This window comes from Pristis pectinata, chromosome 5, assembly GCF_009764475.1.
Source record: "Pristis pectinata isolate sPriPec2 chromosome 5, sPriPec2.1.pri, whole genome shotgun sequence".
In the NCBI taxonomy this organism is placed as follows: domain Eukaryota; kingdom Metazoa; phylum Chordata; class Chondrichthyes; order Rhinopristiformes; family Pristidae; genus Pristis; species Pristis pectinata.
In genome coordinates, this window is record NC_067409.1 from 8,534,755 (window position 1) to 8,555,655 (window position 20,901).

Consider the following 20,901-nt stretch of genomic DNA (forward strand, 5'->3'; position numbering starts at 1 on the left):
CTATCTTTGTAGAGTTTGTATGTTCTTCTCCCTGTGGCAGTGTGGGTTTACCCAGGTGCTCTGGTTTCCTCCCAAATTCAAACAATGTGTGGATTGGTCAGTTAATTTGTCACTGCAGAATCAGGTTTATTATCATTGACATATGTCGTGAACTTTGTTGTTTTGCGGCAGTAGTACAGTGTAAGGTGTAAAAAACTTACTATGTTAACAAAAATAAATAGTGCAAAAGAGGAATAACGAGGAAGTGTTCATGGGTTCATGGACTGTTCAGAAATCTGATGGTGGAGGGGAAGAAGCTGTTCCTGAATTGTTGAATGTGGGTCTTCAGGCTCCTGTACCACCTCCCTGATGGTAGTAACAAGAAGAGGGCATGTCCTGGACGGTGAGGGTCCTTAGTGATGGATGCTGCCGCCTTGTGGCACCATCTCTTGAAGATGTCCTCAGTGGTGGGGAGGGTTGTACTGTGATGGAGCTGGCTGAGTCTACAACCCTCTGCAGCTCTTTCAATCCTGCACATTGGAGCCTCTGTACCAGGTGGTGATGCAACCAGTCAGAATGCTCTCCACTGTACATCTGTAGAAATTTGCAAGTGTCTATGGTGACATACCAACCCTCCTCAAACTCCTAATGAAGTAGAGCCACTGGCATGCCTTTTTCATCAAGTTGTGTTTGTTGTTATGTGCACAAGTATGGTGAGGTACAGGAACAACAGACAACAGAATATAAATTATACAAGACAGTGAAGAGAGAGTGAAGACTTTAGTGCAAAAAAAACAGACACAAGAAATGATTTCGCCTAGTATTGTAGGTGAGTGTGGGGAGAATAGGGTATAGGAAAATGTGGGTGAATGTGATGGTTTTGTGAACCGGCATAGACTGGATAGACCAAAGTGGCCTCCTATGTTGTAAGTAAATATGGAAATAGCATCTGTAGTTCATGCGGTTCTTGCTTTGAATCTCACACAGCCCCGGAAGCCCAAGGCTTGAATCATGAGCCAGCTTGTCTCAGCAATTGTGATTGACAGGGGGGGAAGGGTCGGCATGAGGTCACTGTCGGTAGCAGGAATTTGGGGAAGACCCCTTAGTTGCAAACAGTCTTAATTTTAAAGGGTACAGTAGTGCTGTGGTTGTGTTACTGGAGGTAATCCAGACACCTAAGATCTGAAGAGCTGAGTTCCAATCACAACACAGCAGCTGGAGCTTTTAAATTTAGCTCATTGGATAAATCTGGAATCTGGAATAAAAAGTTTTGTCAGTAATGCTCTATTACGTGGTGGGTGGGTAGAGAGAGAGAGACATACTCTGTATGAGGTTCTGATTCTAAGCTAGAGAGGATGTGTGAGTGATAGGTTGAGCGAGCGAGGGCTTTTCTCTTTGGAGAGAAGGAGGAGGAGAGGTGATTTGATAGAGGTGCACAAGATGATAAGAGGCATAGATCGAGTGGACAGTCAGAGACTTTTCCCCAGGGTGACAATGGCTGACACGAGGGGGCATAATTTTAAGGTGATTGGAGGAAGGTATAAGGGGGATGTCAGGGGTAAGTTTTTTACACAGAGTGGTGGGTGCATGGAACGCACCGCCGGCAGAGGTTGTGGGGGCAGATACATTAGGGACGTTTAAGAGACTCTTAGGTAGACACATGAATGATAGAAAACTAGGGGGCTTTGTGGGAGAAAAGGGTTAGATAGATATTAGAGCAGGATAAAATGTTGGCGCAACATTGTGGGCCAAAGGGCCTGTACTGTGCTGTAGTGTTCTATGTTCTAAAAGGTTTCCAAGGGACTGGAGGGTTTGAGTTATGAGCAGAGATGGGATGGGCTGGGACTGCTTACCCTGGAGCGGGGGAGGCTGAGGGCTACCATTTAAAGAGGAATGTATAGTCATGAGGGGCATAGATAATGTGAGTCTTTTTCCCCAGTTAGGGGAGTCTGAAACTAGAGGGCATAGGTTTAAGGTGAGAGGGGATGTGAAGGGCAAGTTTTTCCACACACAGGGTGGAACAGGTTGCCAGAGTAGGTGGTAGAGGCATGTACAATAACATTTCAAAGACATTTGGACAAGTACATGGGTAGGAAAGGTTTTGATGGATATGGGGCAAATGGGATTAATTTAGATAGGCATCTTGGTCAGTATGGACGAGTTGGGCCAAAGGGCCTGTTTCCATGTTGTTTAATTCTATGATTCTATTTAAGTGCTTGTGAGTACAACACCAGCTCCTTTTTCAACTGTCCTGCTCTCTGACTGTAGTCTTTAACCTTTCAAACTTGATTGATGTCAGGAATGAGTTTTCCAGCAACTTTAACACTGAATTACCGGTTACGTGTTGTTGGTGGTGTCAATGTCGAGACCAATTGGAGGTGCAGAATCTGGAGTGCCGTGCAGGAAATGTGTTAGCGCTGCAAAGTGTATTGATGAGATTCCATTCCCTGCCCTGTGTGATTCCAGTCCCTATTGTGCAATGCCTGGCATTGACATTGATTAGGCTAATCAATGAATCCTGCATTACCACAGTAACTACACTTCTGAAGAATTTATTTGGCTGTGAAATGCTTTGGGATGTCTCAAGATCATGAGAGGATGCTTTACAAGTTCTTTCTTTACTTTAATGGAATTTTGACTGATATTTTGCAAGCAGAAATTTTTGAGTTTGGTGAATTGAGATCGTCTACGTGACATAGGGCCGTGGAGCATAGAAACAGGCCCTTCAGCCCGTCATGTTCATGCTGACTATCAAATCCTATCTATGTTAATCCCATTTACCAGCACTTGGGATATAGCCTACTATGCTGCTTTGATTCCAGTGCCTGTCCAGATGCTGCTTAAATATTCTGAGAGTACCTTCCTCCTCCTCCTCCACCTTCTCAGTGCGTTCCTGATTGCAATCACACGCGTTAACCCAGAAGCCTATAGCGAATGTCAGTTGCTGACCTCCTCCGAATGTATTTTGGCGCAAGTTGGCTTCAGTTCCATGGTAGCATAGTGGTTAGTTTATTGGACCAGCAGCCAGAGTTCAGGAACATTGATATTGACACACAAGTTCAAATCCCACCATGCTTTCTGGAGAATTTACATTTTAGCAATAAATCTTGAATTTTTTATTTGAACACTAGTTTCCATAACAGCATCCATGAAACGACTGGATTGTGGTTTTAAAAATGCTGCTATTTCACTAATGCCTATCAGGAGAGGTAATGTGACGTTCACACACAGTCTGGCCTGTATAGGACTCCAAACCATTTAACGTGGTTGACTCGTTAATTTCTTGGTTCAGAGGCAATTAGGGATGGGTAATAAATGCTGCCGTTGCCAGAGATTTCCAGATCTAAACAAAGACACAATTTTTTTCCATAGAGATGGGTAATCCACCTCTGCCAATGCTTGTTTAAATTCTGGGCTAGTGTGACTGTTGGTTTCCTGCAGCAGTTTGCAATATGATTTCTTCTAGTCTGTGTGGTCAGACCTTATGAAAGAATGTTCGTGACAGCCCTGCTCTTGCATTTGGTTCTATCAATATATATAGTCCTTTGCAGTGACAGCTTTTGGTTTTGTTCGTATACTCTCTTCCATAATGAGTAAAGATTTATCCTTTTGTGCTTGGCCCAAGAGAGGTTTTTGCATTATGGAGTTCTGTTTCACTCCTTGCTCAGTCTTTTCCTTGCATGCTCAAAGCTTATTGAGACTTCTGTATGAACTCTGGGAATGCTCCCTGTTGTTGGAGATGTCTGGATGTGGTTTTTGACTCTGGAAGGTATAATGGTGGATATATTTGTCCGTGTGTTTTGTTGGAGACTATTTTCTTCAACAATCATTAATGTTAATGTAGTGCCTTAACAAAGGTACTTGTGACTGCAATTGGCCACATAATTAGATAGGGTGGTAAAGAAGGTTGGGGCATTGAGTGTAAGAGTCAGGAAGTTGTGTTGCAGCTATATAAAACTTTGGTTATATAACATTGCAGCTATATAACATTCTGGTTCCCTCATTGGATGTGGAGGTTTTGGAGAGGGTGCAGAAGAGGTTCACCAGGATGCTGCCTGGATTAGAGGATATAAGGAGAGGTTGGACAAACTTGAGTTGGAGCATTGGAGACTGAGGGGAGACCTGAAAGAAGTTTGTACATATAAAAAAAAATGAGAGGGTAGTGTAGACAATCAAAGTCTTTTTCCCAGGGTAGAAATGTAAAATACTAGAGGAGGTGCATTTAAGGTGAGAGGGGGAAAGTTTAAAAGAGGTGCAGGGCAAATAGATGCCTGGAACGTGCTGCCATGGGTGGTGGTGGAAGCAGACAAGATAGGGGTGTTTAAGGGGCTTTTAACTGGACATATGGCTGTGCAGGGAATGGAGGGATATGGATCTTGTGCGGGCAGTAGGGATTTTAGTTTAAATTGGCATCGTGTTCGGCACAGGCATTGTGGGCCGAAGGGCCTGTTCCTGTCCAGTACTGTTCTAGGTTATCAGACTGAAGGTAAAGACATGGGTGGTGCAGTGCTGCAGCACCGTAGAACTACTACCTCGCAGCTCCAGTGACTCATGTTTGATCCTGACCTTGGGCACTGTGACTTTGTGGTGCTCCCGTTTCTGTCCAGATCTCCAAAGATGTGCGGGTCAATAAGTTACTGTAAGTAACCCCTAGTGTAGTGAGTGGTTGAATTTGGTGGGAATGTGGGGTAAATAAAGTGGGACTATTATTTAAGTGGACACTTAGACTCGGTGGACTGAAAGACTTGTTTCTGTGCTGACATGAGTGTGGATTTTGCTGGACTGACTCCCTTGCAGAGTCGGATCCCTGATTGGAATGTTTGTATGCATTTTAATTTGACTTTTCATTTTGCTGGAAGTGTGAGCTGAGCTAATCTTAGAAAATCCAGGATAAATGGTCCTTTCTCCTCAGTGAGGAAGGTGAATCGCAGAGGATGGATTAGTTATCAAACTGGGTACAAGTAGGAGGTGGATTGGACTGAGAGAGAGTTGGGCAGGAGGGGAAGGGGAAAGAGTGACCAAGAGAAAACAAAAATTAAGGCTGTCGTTAGTATTGCCGAAAACAATTTGCAACTCAAAGGACTGAGAATCCGCTCTTCAGAGTCAAGAGAAGTTGATTCGCCGTTGGAAGGATGATTACACTGTTTATTCTGTTGTAGCTCTTCAGAGTTATCAGATCATCCTGAATGAATAAAGGAAAGGAAGGTGGGCTGCAGTGAAAAGTGGAGAATCCTGGGTCAAGGAAGAGGAATAAGTACAGAAGATAGTTTAAGAAACAAACGATGCAACATAAGCAACTTCCATTGGGTGAATGTAATAGGCTGTTAATGTACATGAAATGAGATGTAATGCAATATAAAGGTTGCTGCACTAGATAAGGGCTGATTGTGTTGAGTGTAATATTAGCATGGATAGTTGGCTAACAGAGTCAGGATAAGGGGGTCATTTTCTAGTTGATAAGCTGTAACTGAGAGGTGGCATAGGGATCAGCTGGGGCCTTGAATATTTACAGTCATAGAGTCATGCACATGGAAACAGGCCCTTTGGCTCAACTTGTCCATGCCGACTGTGTTGCCCAGCGAGCTAGTCCCATCTGCCCACATTTGGCCCATAGCCCTCTAAATCTCTCCTATCCATGTACTTTTCTAGATGGCTTTTAAATATTGCTAATGTGCCCACCTCAACCACTATTTCTGGCAGCTCTTTCCAAATACACACCACACTTTGCGTGAAGAAACGGACCCTGGTGTTCCTTTTAAATCTCTCGCCTCTGATCTTAAACCTACGCTTTGCAAGGCTTTGGGATCCTACAGATAATACTGTGTGCAAAGTACTAGAAGCTAGATCAGGTGACCTTGACCTATACAAGAAATCGAGACACGACCTCCGTAAAGTGATCAGAGTGCCTAAAAGGACAGCTTCTATCCCGCTGTTATGAGCCTATTGAACAGTTCCCTAGTACGATAAGATGGACTCTTGACCTCTCAACCTACCTCGTAATGATCTTGCACCTTATTGTCTGCCTGCACTGCACATTCTCTGTAACTGTAACACGTTATTCTACATTCTGTATTGTTTTACCTTGTATCTTTTACCTCAATGCACCGTGTAATGAGTTGGTCTGTATGAATGGTATGCAAGACAAGTTTTTCACTGTACCTCGGTACATGTGATAATAATAAACCAATTCCAGAATCAATGTGGATTTATAAAGGGAAACTTAAGGTTGTTTAGAGATTCAAAATATGCAAATGCTGAGTGTCTTAAATGTAAATTGGAGGTGCAATGAATGAACAGCAGTCAGGCTGAACAAATGAAAGGAAGGGCTCCTTATAGGGTAGACCCTGCCAAACAGTAATTTCCCAAAGAAAGTGAGCATATCTCTCAGTTTAAGATTGCCTGGGCTGCTGTGCATTTCCTGCATTTCCAGTTTGTCTTCCTTGTACTTCTGGTAACATGGGAGTGTTGAGGATGGCACTGGGGTATGGCACCTCCACGTAAATGAAGTGGCTCTCCATTAGGTCATTTCCTCAGCTCCCTTGGGATTGTTTGGCAATGCAATATGAATTTCTGGGAGACTTAAGTTCTGACCTGAATGCGCTCTCTAGCATTTCAGTAACCTTCAGTAACCTTAAGAACAAATCAAATCCTGGTGTTTCAGCTGGTTCCTTCTGGAATGCAAGTGTTCTACAGTGCACATGTTAGTCACTCGGTGTGTTCTGGCATATTACTGCACCGTTCCCTTAATAGGCAACATTTTCTTTCAGCTTGAGTTTTTAATGGAATTCTTCCAATGATTTCACAAACAGAAACATGATAATGGCTAGATAAGTTATTTTCTCAAATGTTGTTATGTGTCTGTGGGGTGGGAGGAGAGGGAGAGAGAGTTTGGACAAGACACTCTGAGTGGGGTTTGGTGGAGTCGTGGAGTAATACAGCATTGAAACGGGCCCTTTGGCCCATCTTGTTCCATGCTGACCATGGTGCCCACCATGCTAGTTGGGAACGTGGTGCCCATCACAAGTTTTCTCATTTTAAGATGAGACCAAAAAACGTGGTCAGAGACATGATTTTAAATAACACCTGTAAGATGCTGAGCCAGGAGAGGCTTGGGGAGGGGTTTCAAGAGTTTGGGCCTTGGCAACTGAAGGCTGAAAGGCACCTTCGCCAACTTTTGGAGAAAAATGAATGCAGGGATTGAGTGGAGTGTTAAATTGGGGAATGCAGAAGCTTGAAATAGGAGATCCCAGAGGGGTGCAAGGCTGGAAGAGGTTACAGAGATGTGGGGTGGGGAGACCATGGTTGGACTGGGAACCAAAGAACAGAATTTTCAAATGGGTTAACTGAAAGGCAGTGTAAGTCTTGGGTCTTGGTCGGAGGTCAGAAGTCCCTTAAATCCTGGCCTAATGTGTAATTAGTCATGGAGTTGTCCAGCACAAAAACAGGTTCTTCAGCCCAACCTGTCCTTGCTAACCAAGATGCCTTCCTGAGCCAGTCTCATTTGCCTGCATTTGGTCCATATCCCTCTTGACTTTTCCTATCCATGAACTTGTCCAAATGTCTTTTAAACCTTGTAATTGTACCTGCCTCTACCACTTCCTCTGGCAGCTCGTTCCATATTCCCACCACCCTCAGTGTACACTATTAAGTGCCTTGGGACAGTTTAACCACATTTGAGCCACTTAGTTGGTGCAGGCTTTGCTGAAAATAGAGGTTTGGGTGGCACAGCTGGTGGTGCCACTGCCTCACAGCTCCAGTGACCTGGGTTTGATCCCGACCTCCAGCACTGTCTGTGCGAAGTGACTGCGTAGATTTCCTCATGGTGCTCCTGTTTCTTCCCACAGCCCAAAAACATCTGGGTTGCTAGGTTAATTGGCCACTGTATATTGCCTCTAATGTGCAGATGAGTGGTAGAATTGGGGGAAGTTGATGTGGGGAGAATGGAGTGGGATTACTGTAAATGGTTGTAAACAGTAAACCTTTATTTTCTCAGCCAGGAATCCTTGCTCCATGTCCTGAAATGGAAAATATTCCATCCCCACCAAGCAATGTTACTTTGATTATTTCCAGAAAATATTACATGGGAAGGCTTTGTTTTTAAGGTGACTAACAGAAAATTCTAATAACTGGGGTTGTGCAGTAAGGAATTATTATTAAAGGTGCTTTAAAACTATTAGCATCAGGATCGCCAAAACTATCTTTCCAGCAGCAGGTCATAGCATCTTGAAGTTTACACCTACCTGTACTGAATCTCTCCTCTAGGGAGGCTTAAAATCATCTGGGGAGAATTGGAGGTGAACCTTGAGAATTCTTCAGGACAAACTACGACTGGGGGTCTTGATCTTGGTGGGGGTGGGGGGGGGGGGGGGGATGGTGGGCGCAGGGAAGAGGTAGGCAGAAGTGCATGGCCTTTCTCCAGCTTGTCTATGTATGAGCTTCCAGGATGGATATTCCACTCGCACCCATCAGCTCTGCCTTACTTGTGAGAAAAATACATTAATTAAAGATCGTTGTCTTGCTGCAATTTTGGGGCTTTATTAGGCCTGAATGTAAATTATATTAGTTGTTCTCCAGCTGTTCTGCTGGGCCTAATGGAGCTGTGGGTCAATGCTGTGTGTTGGATGTACACTGTTAATGTGGGGGTGCAGTCTAAGTCAGCACCACTGAAAGTAAACTAGATGGAAACTCCCAGGTTTTACTCCAGATTTAGCCTCCCTTAATTTTTGGGAACTTTTAATTTAATGGTATCTGGAATTCAGGTGGAAAGGGTGGGGGGGGGGCTCAACCAGCAGAAGGGTATCCATCAGTTAGAAGGATCCTTCCAGAGACCACCCCTGAAAGCTGAGCTGCAGTACCAGTCTTCCTTGTGGAGACCAATTGGAGTCTGAACGTAGGGATACCTCCACCCGATCTGACACCCAGCTCTTTTCTCAGTTCAGTACATTGCCCTGACCCCGCCCCCACCAATACAATCCTGGGAGGTGGTGCAGTGCTACAGCAGTTAACAAAAACAAGTGTTCACTGTGGTAATGGATCATTGGAGTTTGAGGATCTGAATGTAGAACCCTCCCTCTGAGATTGGTGGAGAGGGGATGCCTCTGTTGCTAACTGCCCCCTTCCAGTGAGATTGGGTGGCAGTGTCACTCTCACTTTTTCTCCACTCCTCACCACTATGAGATGGGGGAAGGCAGTGGGCCCCTGGCTCCCAACGCCACCTTCCCAGTGGGGTTGTTGTCCCTCTGCTTGTTGCGATTGGGGGGGGTAGTGTCCCCCCCACCTATTTGATATGGCGGGTGTTGTCCCTCCCTCTACTGTTGTGATTCAATGGGGGTGTTATCCCTCTCACTCTGGACCCCCCCCCTGTTGTGATTGGGTGGGGGAGTGTTGCCCCCCTCCTCCTGTTGTGATTGGGTGGGGGGGGTGTTGTGATTGGGTGGGGGGGTGTTTCTCCCCCCCCCCTTGTGATTGGGTGGGGGGGTGGTGATTGGGTTGGGCGTGTCTTTCCCCCCCTCCTGTTGTGATTGGGTGGGGGGGGGGTGTTGTGATTGGGTGGGGGGGGGTGGTGATTGGGTTGGGCGTGTCTTTCCCCCCTCCTCTTGTGATTGGGTGGGGGGGGGTGTTTCTCCCCCCCCTCTTGTGATTGGGTGGGGGTGGTGGTGATTGGGTTGGGCGTGTCTTCCCCCCTCCTGTTGTGATTGGCTGGGGGTGTGTTTCCCCCCCGTTGTGATTGGATGGGGTGTGTTGTACCTTCCTGCTCCCACACCCCCCCCCCCGTCCCCCCCTCCCCGCCGCTCCGCTCTGGCCCCGCCCCCGGGCGCTGATTGACAGCTCCGGGGAGCGCTAATGGTTAAACGGGGCTCAGCCGGTCCGAGCGGGCTGGGTGAGCCGAGGCGAGGCCGAGGCCGGACGCCGCTCCGCTCGCCAGAGCCGAGTTATGTGGGTAAGGAGAAGAAGCCGGAGCGGGAGGGGGATGTGGCGGCGGCGGGGCCCTCGGCGGACGCGTTTAATTAACCCTTCCCCGCCCCTCCCGGGGCCCGACGCCCTCCGCCACCCCCGGCGAGCAGGCTGCTAGGCCGCTGGCCGAGGTCTGTTGGGGGGGCGGGGGGCGGGGGGCGGAGAGCCCTAGCGGCGGCCGCGGGCTTCCTGGCGCGACCTGTGCCGCCTACTCCGGGCTGCTCCCGGGAAGGAAGGCCGGGGCAGGCCAGGCCTACCTCTGGGATGAGGTGCGTGTGTGCCAGGGTGTCAGGAGATCTACCCCCCCTCCCTCCCTCCCCTGCAGCTGGAGCGCAGACTTGTTGCAAAGATTTGCTGTGGGGAGTGTGCACTTTCTCCTCCTCCCACAGCCGGAGGGACATTCATATAAAGTACATTATCCAAAGATCCTGACCATTCCAGCAGGATTTCTCATCTGCAAAAAAAAATTCGGTCTTCACGTGCAATGTTCTTCTATTCCTATGCAAAATGTTATCAAGATGCACATTATACTCTCAAGATATTGTTGCACAAGCAATGAATTATCTGAAGTGTTGCTTATTTATATTATCCAGAGATATTGTTATGTAATATATTAGATGTACTGTTATTATGTAATCAGTTCCCGTGGGGGTGGGGGGCATGATGTTCTTATATAATGCATTGCTTAGGGAATTACTATTCATATGCAAAATTGTTAAATATTGTGTAATATATTTCACGTTTCTTTTGAAGGAAATAAAGTTTTTTAATATTTACCACAGTTGAGATTATCTTGCTGAAGCAAAACATGATGCAATTTTTGGTTTAATTAAGTTTTGCTAATTTGTCAGTTTTATGCAGTGTTTGCCCTGTAAAACCTTTTAATATTTCTCCCAACCCAAGACTGCTAGCAATTTTTTGAGATTATTCTTGCAGTGAACATCAAATTTAAATTTTGGGTAGTTTTTTTAAAACTTCGCAGTACAAATTTCATGGTTGTTGAAAAGGAATATTACAGTCCTATTGGTTGACTATTTTACATATTGTTCAGCTGTTTTCTGTGCATTGCACAATGTGTGTGTCTGTAAATATGCATGTATCATTGAATCTGGAGCATTACAGTTTTATTTAATATGGAAAATGGATTAGTATTGCACACTGATGGGAATCAGTATAAGAATTAATGTACCAGTATTTAAAGCATAACTCTTAAAATGAAAAAAAGGGTGTCAAGGGTGAAAGGTGAGAGAAGTGGTAGTGTTGCTGGACTGTGATTTGGGAAAGGTTTTCAGCTCTCCCTATCACGCCCCCTTTTCTTGCTTCTAAAGTAAGTTGGCGGTCACCACCCTGGACAGTGAGATTTGTTCAGTGCTGAAACTTTACAATATTTACTGAAAATAGCGAGTTCTACACAGCGATAGGCATGTCTCGGATTGAAGAATTGCCTGTCGATATATCACTGGTGAGCTTTTATATTGGCCTGTTCACTTTCTTGTATCCAGAGTGCAGCCTCTGTGTGTCACTCTCCATTTTAATTTTATGATCCTTTTCTGAACCACTAGGACTGGGCACAGTTGCTGTGCTGTTGGAAGGACATGACTGGCATCTAGTTGTACTTACAGTTGCAACAGTAAAGAAGGGTGATGTGCAAGAAAGTTGGACAAACGAGGAGGCTTTTGAATCTCTTAAACCTACCACACCATTCATTTGGCTCAATGATCTGTGGTTTAATCTGATTTACCCACCTTTGCATATCTTTTTGTAGTCTTTTGTTTATTCTGATTACTTTATCCTAAAGGAACTGTGTGCCAACTAAAGCATTCAAGACCAGAGTTTAAGATTTCTATTGCTGCATGTGATTCTTGATTTTGCTCCTGTTGTGAATTTTAAGATTACACTCTCCTCTGGGTTCCCCTGGTGTTGGAATCGGCTTTTTAGTCTGTCTAATCCTTTCACCATTTCAAAGATCTGAAGTTAATCACCCTTCAGTCTTCAAAGCTCGGTGGAAAATGTGCAACCTGCCCTCCGGGCTGATCCTTTATGGTTTGGTACCAGACAGGTGAATCAGTAAACCATTCCTTCATGACCAATAAGGATGGAATCCATCACGGTGTTCATGAATACTTGAAGGGAGCGGTTAGACTCTCAGTGCAGAGCCGTCACAGTAGATATGAGGGCGCCCAAGGCCCATAATGTAACAGAAGACCAGGAGGGGCCGAATGCCCACCTTTCAGTGCTGTGCACTTGAATGGTTCCCAATGCAGTTCCTGAAAAAGCATTCCAGCATTTTGGCTACCTGTGAAGCAGTGGAAACGAGATGTGCTGGTTTGTTTAATGCGAGGCTCCTTCTGCCATGCTGTGAACTGTTTCATTCCCCGTTGATGGCAAAGGCCCATTTGAGTGGTGACGAAGCTGCTGAGCAAAAAGCAGTAATTTTGCCAGTGTTCAGTCTTGGTTATTACTTTTTTGAGTTGCTGCATGAAAATTCTCATCTAGCAACTATTGCTCTCATTATTTGCAAATATACTGGGCCACTCCTTATGGCGTAGTTCCAGATTTTTTTTTACACAGTGCTTGCCTGTTGCACTTTTTAGGAATTTAGGCCCCCTTGTTGAAGGAAAAATAGCATAGGTTTCCAACTATCGGGTGCAGTTCCCTCTTGAGAGAGAAATGATTTTCAAAAGCGGAGTTACTTTCAGACCTAATCTTTTTTTATTTTGGATTTTATGCTGCTGCTGTTCTGTGATTGAGTAGTTAAGGTAATGTCTTTTTCTGTAAAGTACTCTTTCCTGAAAGGAACTGAGATTATCTGCTGATTAAGCCAATGCTGGGACAAATGATGAGTGCCGTACAGTTCACCACAGAAGCTTGTAAACTGTTGCTGAAAGATGAGCTATGAATGTCAGCAAATAAACAGAAGTTGCAAAATGGTGAACAAAATGTTGGATGCTAATGCAGCTATGAGGCAGTGCATTACTGTGTCTGTGCATGTGGAATACATTGGATATTACTGAAATGTGGCTTAAAGGTGAGATGGAATAACCGGTCAACTTTTTAGTTGCAGGGTTTTGAGACCAGATGGAGAGGGGTGTAAAAGAGGAGGGGATGCAGCCATTTATTTAACAATTACAATTGTGAGAGATGATGTGTGAGAAAGATCAAAACTGACTGGAGAACTGTGTGCAATGGGGCTCTGCAGGACTTAGTCATAGAGTAATACAGCATGGTAACAGGCCCTTCGGCCCAACTGGTCCATGCTGACTACAGCATCCTCCCTGCTAGTCCCAGTTGCCCACATTCAGCCATAATCCTCCAAGCCCCTCCCCCTCCATGTACTTATCTAAATACCTCTTAAATGTTGCACTTGTACCTGCCTTGACCACTTCCTCTGACAGATCGTTCCAGATACTCACTACCCTCTGTGTAAAGAAGTTACCTCTCAGATCTCAAGAGATCTTGCATCTTTTATCTTGTATCTCTACCCTCTAGTTTTGGACTCCCCAACCCTCGTGAAAATTCTATGACCATCCACTTTATGCATACCCCTTATGGTTTTATAAACTTCTTCTATGAGATCACCCCTCATTCTCCTTCACACCAAGGAGTAAAGATCCAGTGTGGCCAACCTCTCCCGATAATTCTAGTCCAGGCAGCAACTTCTTCTGCACCCTCCAGCTTGACAATGTCTTTCCTATAATAGGGTGACCAAAACTGTACTCAGTACTCCAAAACTGTACACAGTACTCCAACTTAGTACTGTGTCCCTTGCTTTTTGTAACCACATGCTGATGGTTTGGAAGTAAAAGTAGGGGCTATAGTTAAGGTTAGTTGACAATACAGAATAGTGAGGAAAAGCATTACATAGAACATAGAACGGTACAGCACAGCACAGGAACAGGCCTTTTGGCCCACGATGTCTGTGCCAAGCATGATGCCAAATTTTTGCCTGCACATGATCCATATCCCTCCGTTCCCTGCATATTCATGTGCTTGTCTGAAAGCCTCTTGAATGCCACTATCATATCTGCTTCCACCACTACCCCTGGCAGCATGTTTCAGGCACCCACCACTCTCTGTGTTTGTTTAAAAAAAAACTAGCACTACACAAGGTAAGATTGTAAACTGCAGGAAGATGTCAGTAGACTGGTGGGATGGGCACAAAAGTGGCAAATGAAAATCAGGCCAGAGAAGTGTGAGGTAGGATGTTTCGGGAAGGGCAAACAAGATGGAGGAGTAGAAGATAAATGGTAGGATATTAGGAAGCAAAAAGGAACGTGGGAATCTTCAAATGAATGTCCAAAATTCCATGAAGGGAGCCAGATAGGCAATTAATGTGGTTAAGATGGTGCATGGGATTCTTGTCTGTTCAGCTGTGGCAAAGCATGTAAGAGCATTGAGTCATCGTAGAACAAGTTGGGCCAATGCTTCAGTGCTATGCCCAGTCCTGGTCATCACATAACAAATGACAATATAGCATTTTAGAACTGCTCGGGCTGGTGAATTGTAGTTATGAGAAGTTGACTACATTGGTTCCCTTTGGTGCTGAGGGGTTTAATTGAGCCTAGATGTTGAATGGGAAAGAAGGATGCGTAACCCTTGAGAGGATGATATGGATATTGCCCATACCTAACTACCCTTGAAATTGGTGATGAGCTGCTGCCTTGAGCCACTGTAGAGCTCTGGTGAAGTTACTTCCACTGCGACATTGGGTAGCTAGTTAGGGTTTCCAAATCAGGATGGAGATTTGGAGGGGAGCCTGCAGGTAGTGGTATTCCTGTGCACTTGCTGTCATTGTCCTTGGTGGTAGAGGTTATAGGCTAGGGACGTGATGTCAGAGTAGCTTTAGTAAGTAATTGCAGTGCAATTTGTAGAGGGTTCTTACTGCCGTTACTGTGTGCCATTGGTGTAGGGAATAAATGTTCAGGGTAATGGATGGGTTACCAGTCGAGTAGTAGGCTTTGTTCTGGATTGCATCAAGCTTCTTGAAAGTTGTTCAAGCTGCATTCATCCGGGCAAGTTGGAGTATTTCCTTGTACTCCAGATAGGTCCCTTGTACATGGTGGAAGGGCTCTGGGGCATTGGGTGGAGAGTTGCTCTCTGCCCAGCCACAGAATTTGTTGCTTGTCCACTTGAGTTGGTGGAGAGCCTCCAGGGTATTATGGTGGGGGACTTGGTCATGGTATTGCCTGTCGAGGATAGCCGGTTAGGCTGGAGATGGTCATTACCCTGCCCTTTGGTGGTGTAAATGTTAATTACCACATCACTCCATGCGTGAACATTGTTTGAGCATTGCTGCCTGCAGGCATGGATTGGTTCGTGCGATGAAGAGTTGTGAATGGAATTAAACATTGTGCATTCATCAGTGAACATCTCCATTTCTAACCCTGAGACGGAAGCAGCTGAAGATGCTTGGGGGGAGGATATTGCCCTGAGGAACATCAGCAAAAAGCACAACTACCATCTATTGTGCAGGTTGTGACTCCAGTCATTGGATAATGGAAGATCCAGTGGGAAACTGATATTTCTTTCACCTCAAAAGTGGTGAGGGTCTGGAACTTTCTGCGTCTAGGGCTGGTGGAAGCAAAAAGTATGATGACATTTACAAAGTAATCCAAAAGCAAAATACTGCAGATGCCAGGAATCTGAACTAAAAGCAGGATTCTAGACCTGCTGATCAGGTTAGATAGCATCTGTGGAGAGAGAGAAAGTTGATATTTTGGGTGAATAATGAAAGTAAGCTGTTCTTTTTAAAAAAAAATTAAAGAACTTCCACAAATGTGGAATTCTATAAAGGAACAGAGTCGGTATCATAAACATTCATCCTTTAGAAGATGAAATTGGGGAATCAATAACAGAAAGCAAAACAAATGGCAGAGACCTTGATCAAATTTTGAATCTGTCTTCATGGCAGAAGGCAAACTGCTATAATAGATCTAGGGTCAAAGGGGAGGGGGGAAACAATATTGTCACCATTATTGGAGAAAAGATGCAAGGCAAAGTAATGACTAAAGACTGATATTTCTGACACCTGATGGACCCTTAAATAGATAGTGGATGTATTGGTTGCATCTTCCAAAATTCCCTTGATTCTGGGAAGGTGCCAGCAGGTCAGAAAACCACAAATGTAAAGCCCCCAATGCAGAAAGATGGGGGATAGAAAACAGAATATTAAGCCAGTTAGTGGAACACGTCATTGTGAATTTGTGAGAATATGTTATGAAGGAAGCAGTGTCAGAACAATTAGAAAATTGTACCACAATCAGCATGCTTTTATGAAAGCGAAATCATATTTGACAAATTGCTTATCCTCCGTTAAGGATGTAACAAGGACACAGGATAAAGGGGAACGTAGATGCAATGCATGCAGATATTTGGCTGGCATTTTGTAAGGTGCCCCAAAAGCTTATTGCACAAAGCTCATGGCACTTGATGTTGAGGTATTGGCTGACTATTATTAGAAAGTGGTGTCTGGATAAATAGGTCATGTTGAGGTTGATGATGTGAAACTATTGAGGTGCTGCAGGGATCGGTGCTAAGGCCGCAACTATACAAAAGATTTGGATGAAGGGATTGGGTGTATATTTTGATGATAAAAAAGATATGTGGAGAATAAAGTTGAGGAAGATGCAGAAAGTCTGCAGAGGGATATAGATAGGGTAACCGTGCAGGCAAAAAAATGTGGGGAAAGTTTATCCACTTTAGTGAGAAGAATATAGAAAATATTGTTTAAAAGGGGAGAGACCACGGTACAGATGAGTCTGGGTGACCTGATAAATGAAACAGTTGGCGTGTGGGTACGGCAATTAGTCGGTCAAATTGAGTGTTGGTTTGCATTGCAAACAGCGTGGAGTTTGGAAGCAGGAAAGTGATGTTACAGCTGTACAGATTATTGGCGTGACCACAGTTGGAGTGCTGTGTATGTTTTTGGTCTCCTTGTTTAAGTGGGGGATATACTCTCGGTTCAAAGAAAGTCCACTAGATTTTGACACCGCACAAAAAGCTGGAGGAACTCTCCAGTTAGGCAGCATCAATGGAGGGATATGGACAGTTGACATTTTGGGTTGAGACCCTTCATCTGAACTGAAGGTCCAGAGGGACAAAAGGCCAGAATGGGGTGTCCAAGAAAAGGAGGGAGGTTTGAGGTGGGAGAAAGGGTCATCATTGGTGGGTGGAGAATCCTTGCCAAAGAAATGGGCACAGAGGTGACTGACAAAGAGCTTGGTGTCATGGCAGGCATGGAACTCGTTGACTGTCCATTACCCTTCATTGATGCTGCTTGACCTGCTGAGTTCCTCCAGCTTTTTGTGTCTTGCTCCAGATTCCAGCATCTGCCTTCTCTTGTGTCTTCACAAAATTTCCTTCCTGGGTGAAGGGATGTTGGAATTTGGAAGGAGGAGAGGTGATGTTATTGAAATGTACAAGTTCTGAGGGAGCTTGATGGGGTAGATGTGGAATGAATGTTTTCATTGGCGCTGGAAGTCTACAACTAGTAGGCATAGTTTCTGAGTAAGAGTTGTCCATTTAAAATAAAAATGAGCTGGGATTTTTTGAGGATTGTGGATCTTTGCAATTTGCTACTTCAAAGAGCTGAGAAGACGAGATCTTTGAATGTATTCAAGGCTGAGGTATACAGATTTTTGGCCTATAGGTCCTTCCCAGGTTATCGTACGTTTCCGTTCCTCTGAACTGTTCGTAGCCCGAACAGTTCACAAGTTGGAAATCTGGCTGCAAACTGAGTTTCCACACAGCACGAGATGCCTGCAACCTTGCAGCAGCCAGCGAATCCATGCCACTGGTCTCCCAGCCACTTGTTTGCATGTATGGGTCAGGTGCTCAGAAGCTGAGGATGACTTGTTTTGAGGAATTGAGGGTTATGGGGAAGAGACTAAAATCAGATCAGCCACGATCCTATTCACTGGTGGATCAGGCTCAAGGAGGTCATGTGTCCTATTTCTTATGTTTCTGTGTAAATCAGTGGGGGTAACCTTTAAATAACATTCGTAGAATGGGTGATAGGTGGTACTTTACAAGGTTTAATGTGCGGGTTTTAAATTGTGAGAGAAAAGATCAGCTCTTGACAGATCACTCAACTCTACTTACTTATTCACTAAAAGCCCCATAAATTCTCGCACTAACTTGTGTCTTTTTTTCAAAAAAAAGGCATTTTTTTTCACCCCAAGAAGTAATCTTTCCATGAGTTGGCATGTTATTGTTATTGAATATGTGTATAATAAGAATCACATGGTGATTTTAATACTGTTGTGGTAAAAGAGTCAACCATGTGTCACATGCGAAGTTGTGAATGCTTAAATATGTATTTCTGTGGTTGACTGACAGCCAAGAAAAGTATGGAATTCATCAGCCTATGTTAAAGATGTTTATAATGTCAGTCCTTCAGGTTTATGGCAACTTTCCATTTTCATTTGGTATTGTTTATCTATTTCTTCCCCTTGCCCCTGTTTTATCCATGTAATTGTGAACATAGAACAATTACAGCACAATTCAGGCCCTTCGGCCCACAAAGCTGTGCCGAACATGTCCCTACCCTAGAAATTACTAGGCTTAACCGTAGCCCTTTATTTTACTCAGCTCCATGTACCTATTTAACAGTCTCTTGAAAGACCCTATGGTATCAGCCTCCACCACCGTTTCCGGCAGCCCATTCCACACACTCACCACTTTGAGTGAAAAAACTTACCCCTGACGTCTCCTCTATATCTACTCCCCAGCACCTTAAACCTATGTCCTCTTGTGGCCACCAATTCAGCCCTGGGGAAAAGCCTCTGACTATCTACCCTATCAATACCGCTCATCATATACACCTCAATCAGGTCCCCCCTCATCCTCCGTCTCTCCAAGGAGAAAAGGCCGAGTTCCCTCAACCTGCTTTCATAAGGCATGCTCTGCATTCCAGGCAGCATCCTTGTAAATCTCCTCTGCACCCTCTCTATGGCTTCTACATCTTTCCTGTAGTGAGGCGACCAGAACTGAGCACAATACTCCAAGTGGAGTCTGACCAGGGACCTATATAGCTGCAACAATACCTCACGGCTCCTAAATTCAATTCCCCGATTGATGAAGGACAATACACCATATGCCTTCTTAACCACAGAGTCAACCTGCGCAGCCGCTGTGAGCGTCCTATGGACTCGGACCCCAAGATCCCTCTGATCCTCCACATTGCCAAGAGTCCTACCATTAATACTATATTCTGCCAACGTATTTGACCTACCAAAATGAACCACTTCACACTTATCTGGGTTGAACTGCATCTGCCACCTCTCAGCCCAACTCTGCATCCTATCTCTGTCCCTCTGTAGCCTCTGACAGCCCTCCAAACTATCCACAACACCCCCAACCTTAGTGTCATCTGCAAACTTACTAACCCACCCCTCCACTCCCTCATTCAGGTCGTTTATAAAAATCACAAATAGTAAGGGTCCCAGTATAGATCCCTGAGGTACGCCACTGGTCACTGACCTCCACTCAGAATACGAGCCTTCAACTACCACTCTTTGCCTTCTTGGGCCAGCCAGTTCTGGATCCACACTGCAATGTCCCCTTGGATCCCATGTCTCCTTACTTTCTCCATAAGCCTCGCATGGGGTACCTTATCAAATGCCTTGCTGAAATCCATATACACTACATCTACTGCTCTCCCTTCATCGATGTGCTTAGTCACATCCTCAAAAAATTCAATCAGGCTCGTAAGGCAGGACCTGCCCTTGACAAAGCCATGCTGACTATTCCTAATCATATTATACCTCTCCAAATGTTCATAAATCCTGCCTCTCAGGATCTTCTCCATCAGCTTACCAACCACTGAGGTAAGATTCACCAGTCTATAATTTCCTGGGCTATCCCTACTCCCCTTCTTGAATAAGGGAACAACATCCACAACCCTCCAATCTTCCAGAACCTCTCCCATCTCCATGGACGACGCAAAGATCATCGTCAGAGGCTCTGCAATCTCCTCCCTCGCCTCCTACAGCAACCTGGGGTACATCTCATCCGGTCCCGGCGACTTATCTAACTTGATGCTTTCCAAGTTTCAGCACCACCTCTTTTCTAATATCTACGTGCTCAAGCTTTTCAGGCCGCTGCAAGTCCTCACTACAATCCCCCAGATCTTTTTCCGTGGTGAATACTGATGTAAGGTATTCATTAAGTACCTCCGCTATTTCTTCCGGATCCATACACACTTTCCCACTGCTGCACTTGATAGGCCCTATCCTTTCGCATTTCATCCTCTTGCTCTTCACATACTTGTAGAATGTCTTGGGGTTTTCCTTAATTCTGCCCGTCAAGGCCTTCTCACGTCCCCTTCTGGCTCTCCTAATCTCTTTAAGTTCCTTTTTAGCCTTGTACTCCTCCAGATCTCTAACATTACCTAGTTCTCTGTACCTTTTGTATGCTTTTCTTTTCCTTTTGACTAGACTTAATGGATAAATTTAACTATCTACCCTATCTACCCGCAAATTAAATTAATAAATTTAATTTGATGGATTGGTGATTTAACCCATCTGGGTTCGACCAGAAGATGTTGCACCTTTTCATTGGTTATTACATGGTTTTGTGTATTTTGCCTCATACCTGTCCAAATGCTTTTTAAAAGTAATGTATTGGAAAGATTTTGCAGGTTATGGGCCAAATTCTGGCAAGTAGGACTAGCTCGGATGGGGCATCTTGGTCAGCATGGGCCAGGTGGGCCAAAGGGCCTGTTTCCCTGCTGTATAACTCTAACTCTACTTCATCGAATCCTACTAAATATATTGATTCCCAATCATGTAAAGAAGAGCTTTCGGGTCTCAGTCCTAATTTTTTGCATTTATTCAGCTCCATTCACGATGTCTGGATGTCCCAAGTTACTTCAAGCCAGTGAAGTACTGAATCATATGGCTTGTTTCTCTGCTGTAATTTCTATTTGGCCCAGTAAGTTAATGCCATTGTTTATGCCCACATGAACCT

At 44.7% G+C, this 20,901-nt stretch overlaps 1 protein-coding gene across 4 annotated transcripts in view; it reads left to right on the plus strand.

Annotated features, from left to right (window-relative positions):
* zbtb47b (zinc finger and BTB domain containing 47b) overlaps positions 1–20,901 on the plus strand; it is a 214,100-nt gene that overhangs the window by 47,393 nt on the left and 145,806 nt on the right. The window contains exon 1 of one of the 4 annotated variants that reach the window (XM_052015445.1): positions 9,825–9,919. The exons of 2 other annotated variants lie outside the window; for them this stretch is intronic. In XM_052015445.1, coding sequence (XP_051871405.1) covers positions 9,914–9,919 — 6 coding nt within the window. In that variant the 5' untranslated portion in view covers positions 9,825–9,913. Of the gene's footprint in view, positions 1–9,824; positions 9,920–11,378; positions 11,396–20,901 lie in introns of those variants that run through there. One more of the 4 variants, XM_052015450.1, reaches the window with a different exon arrangement.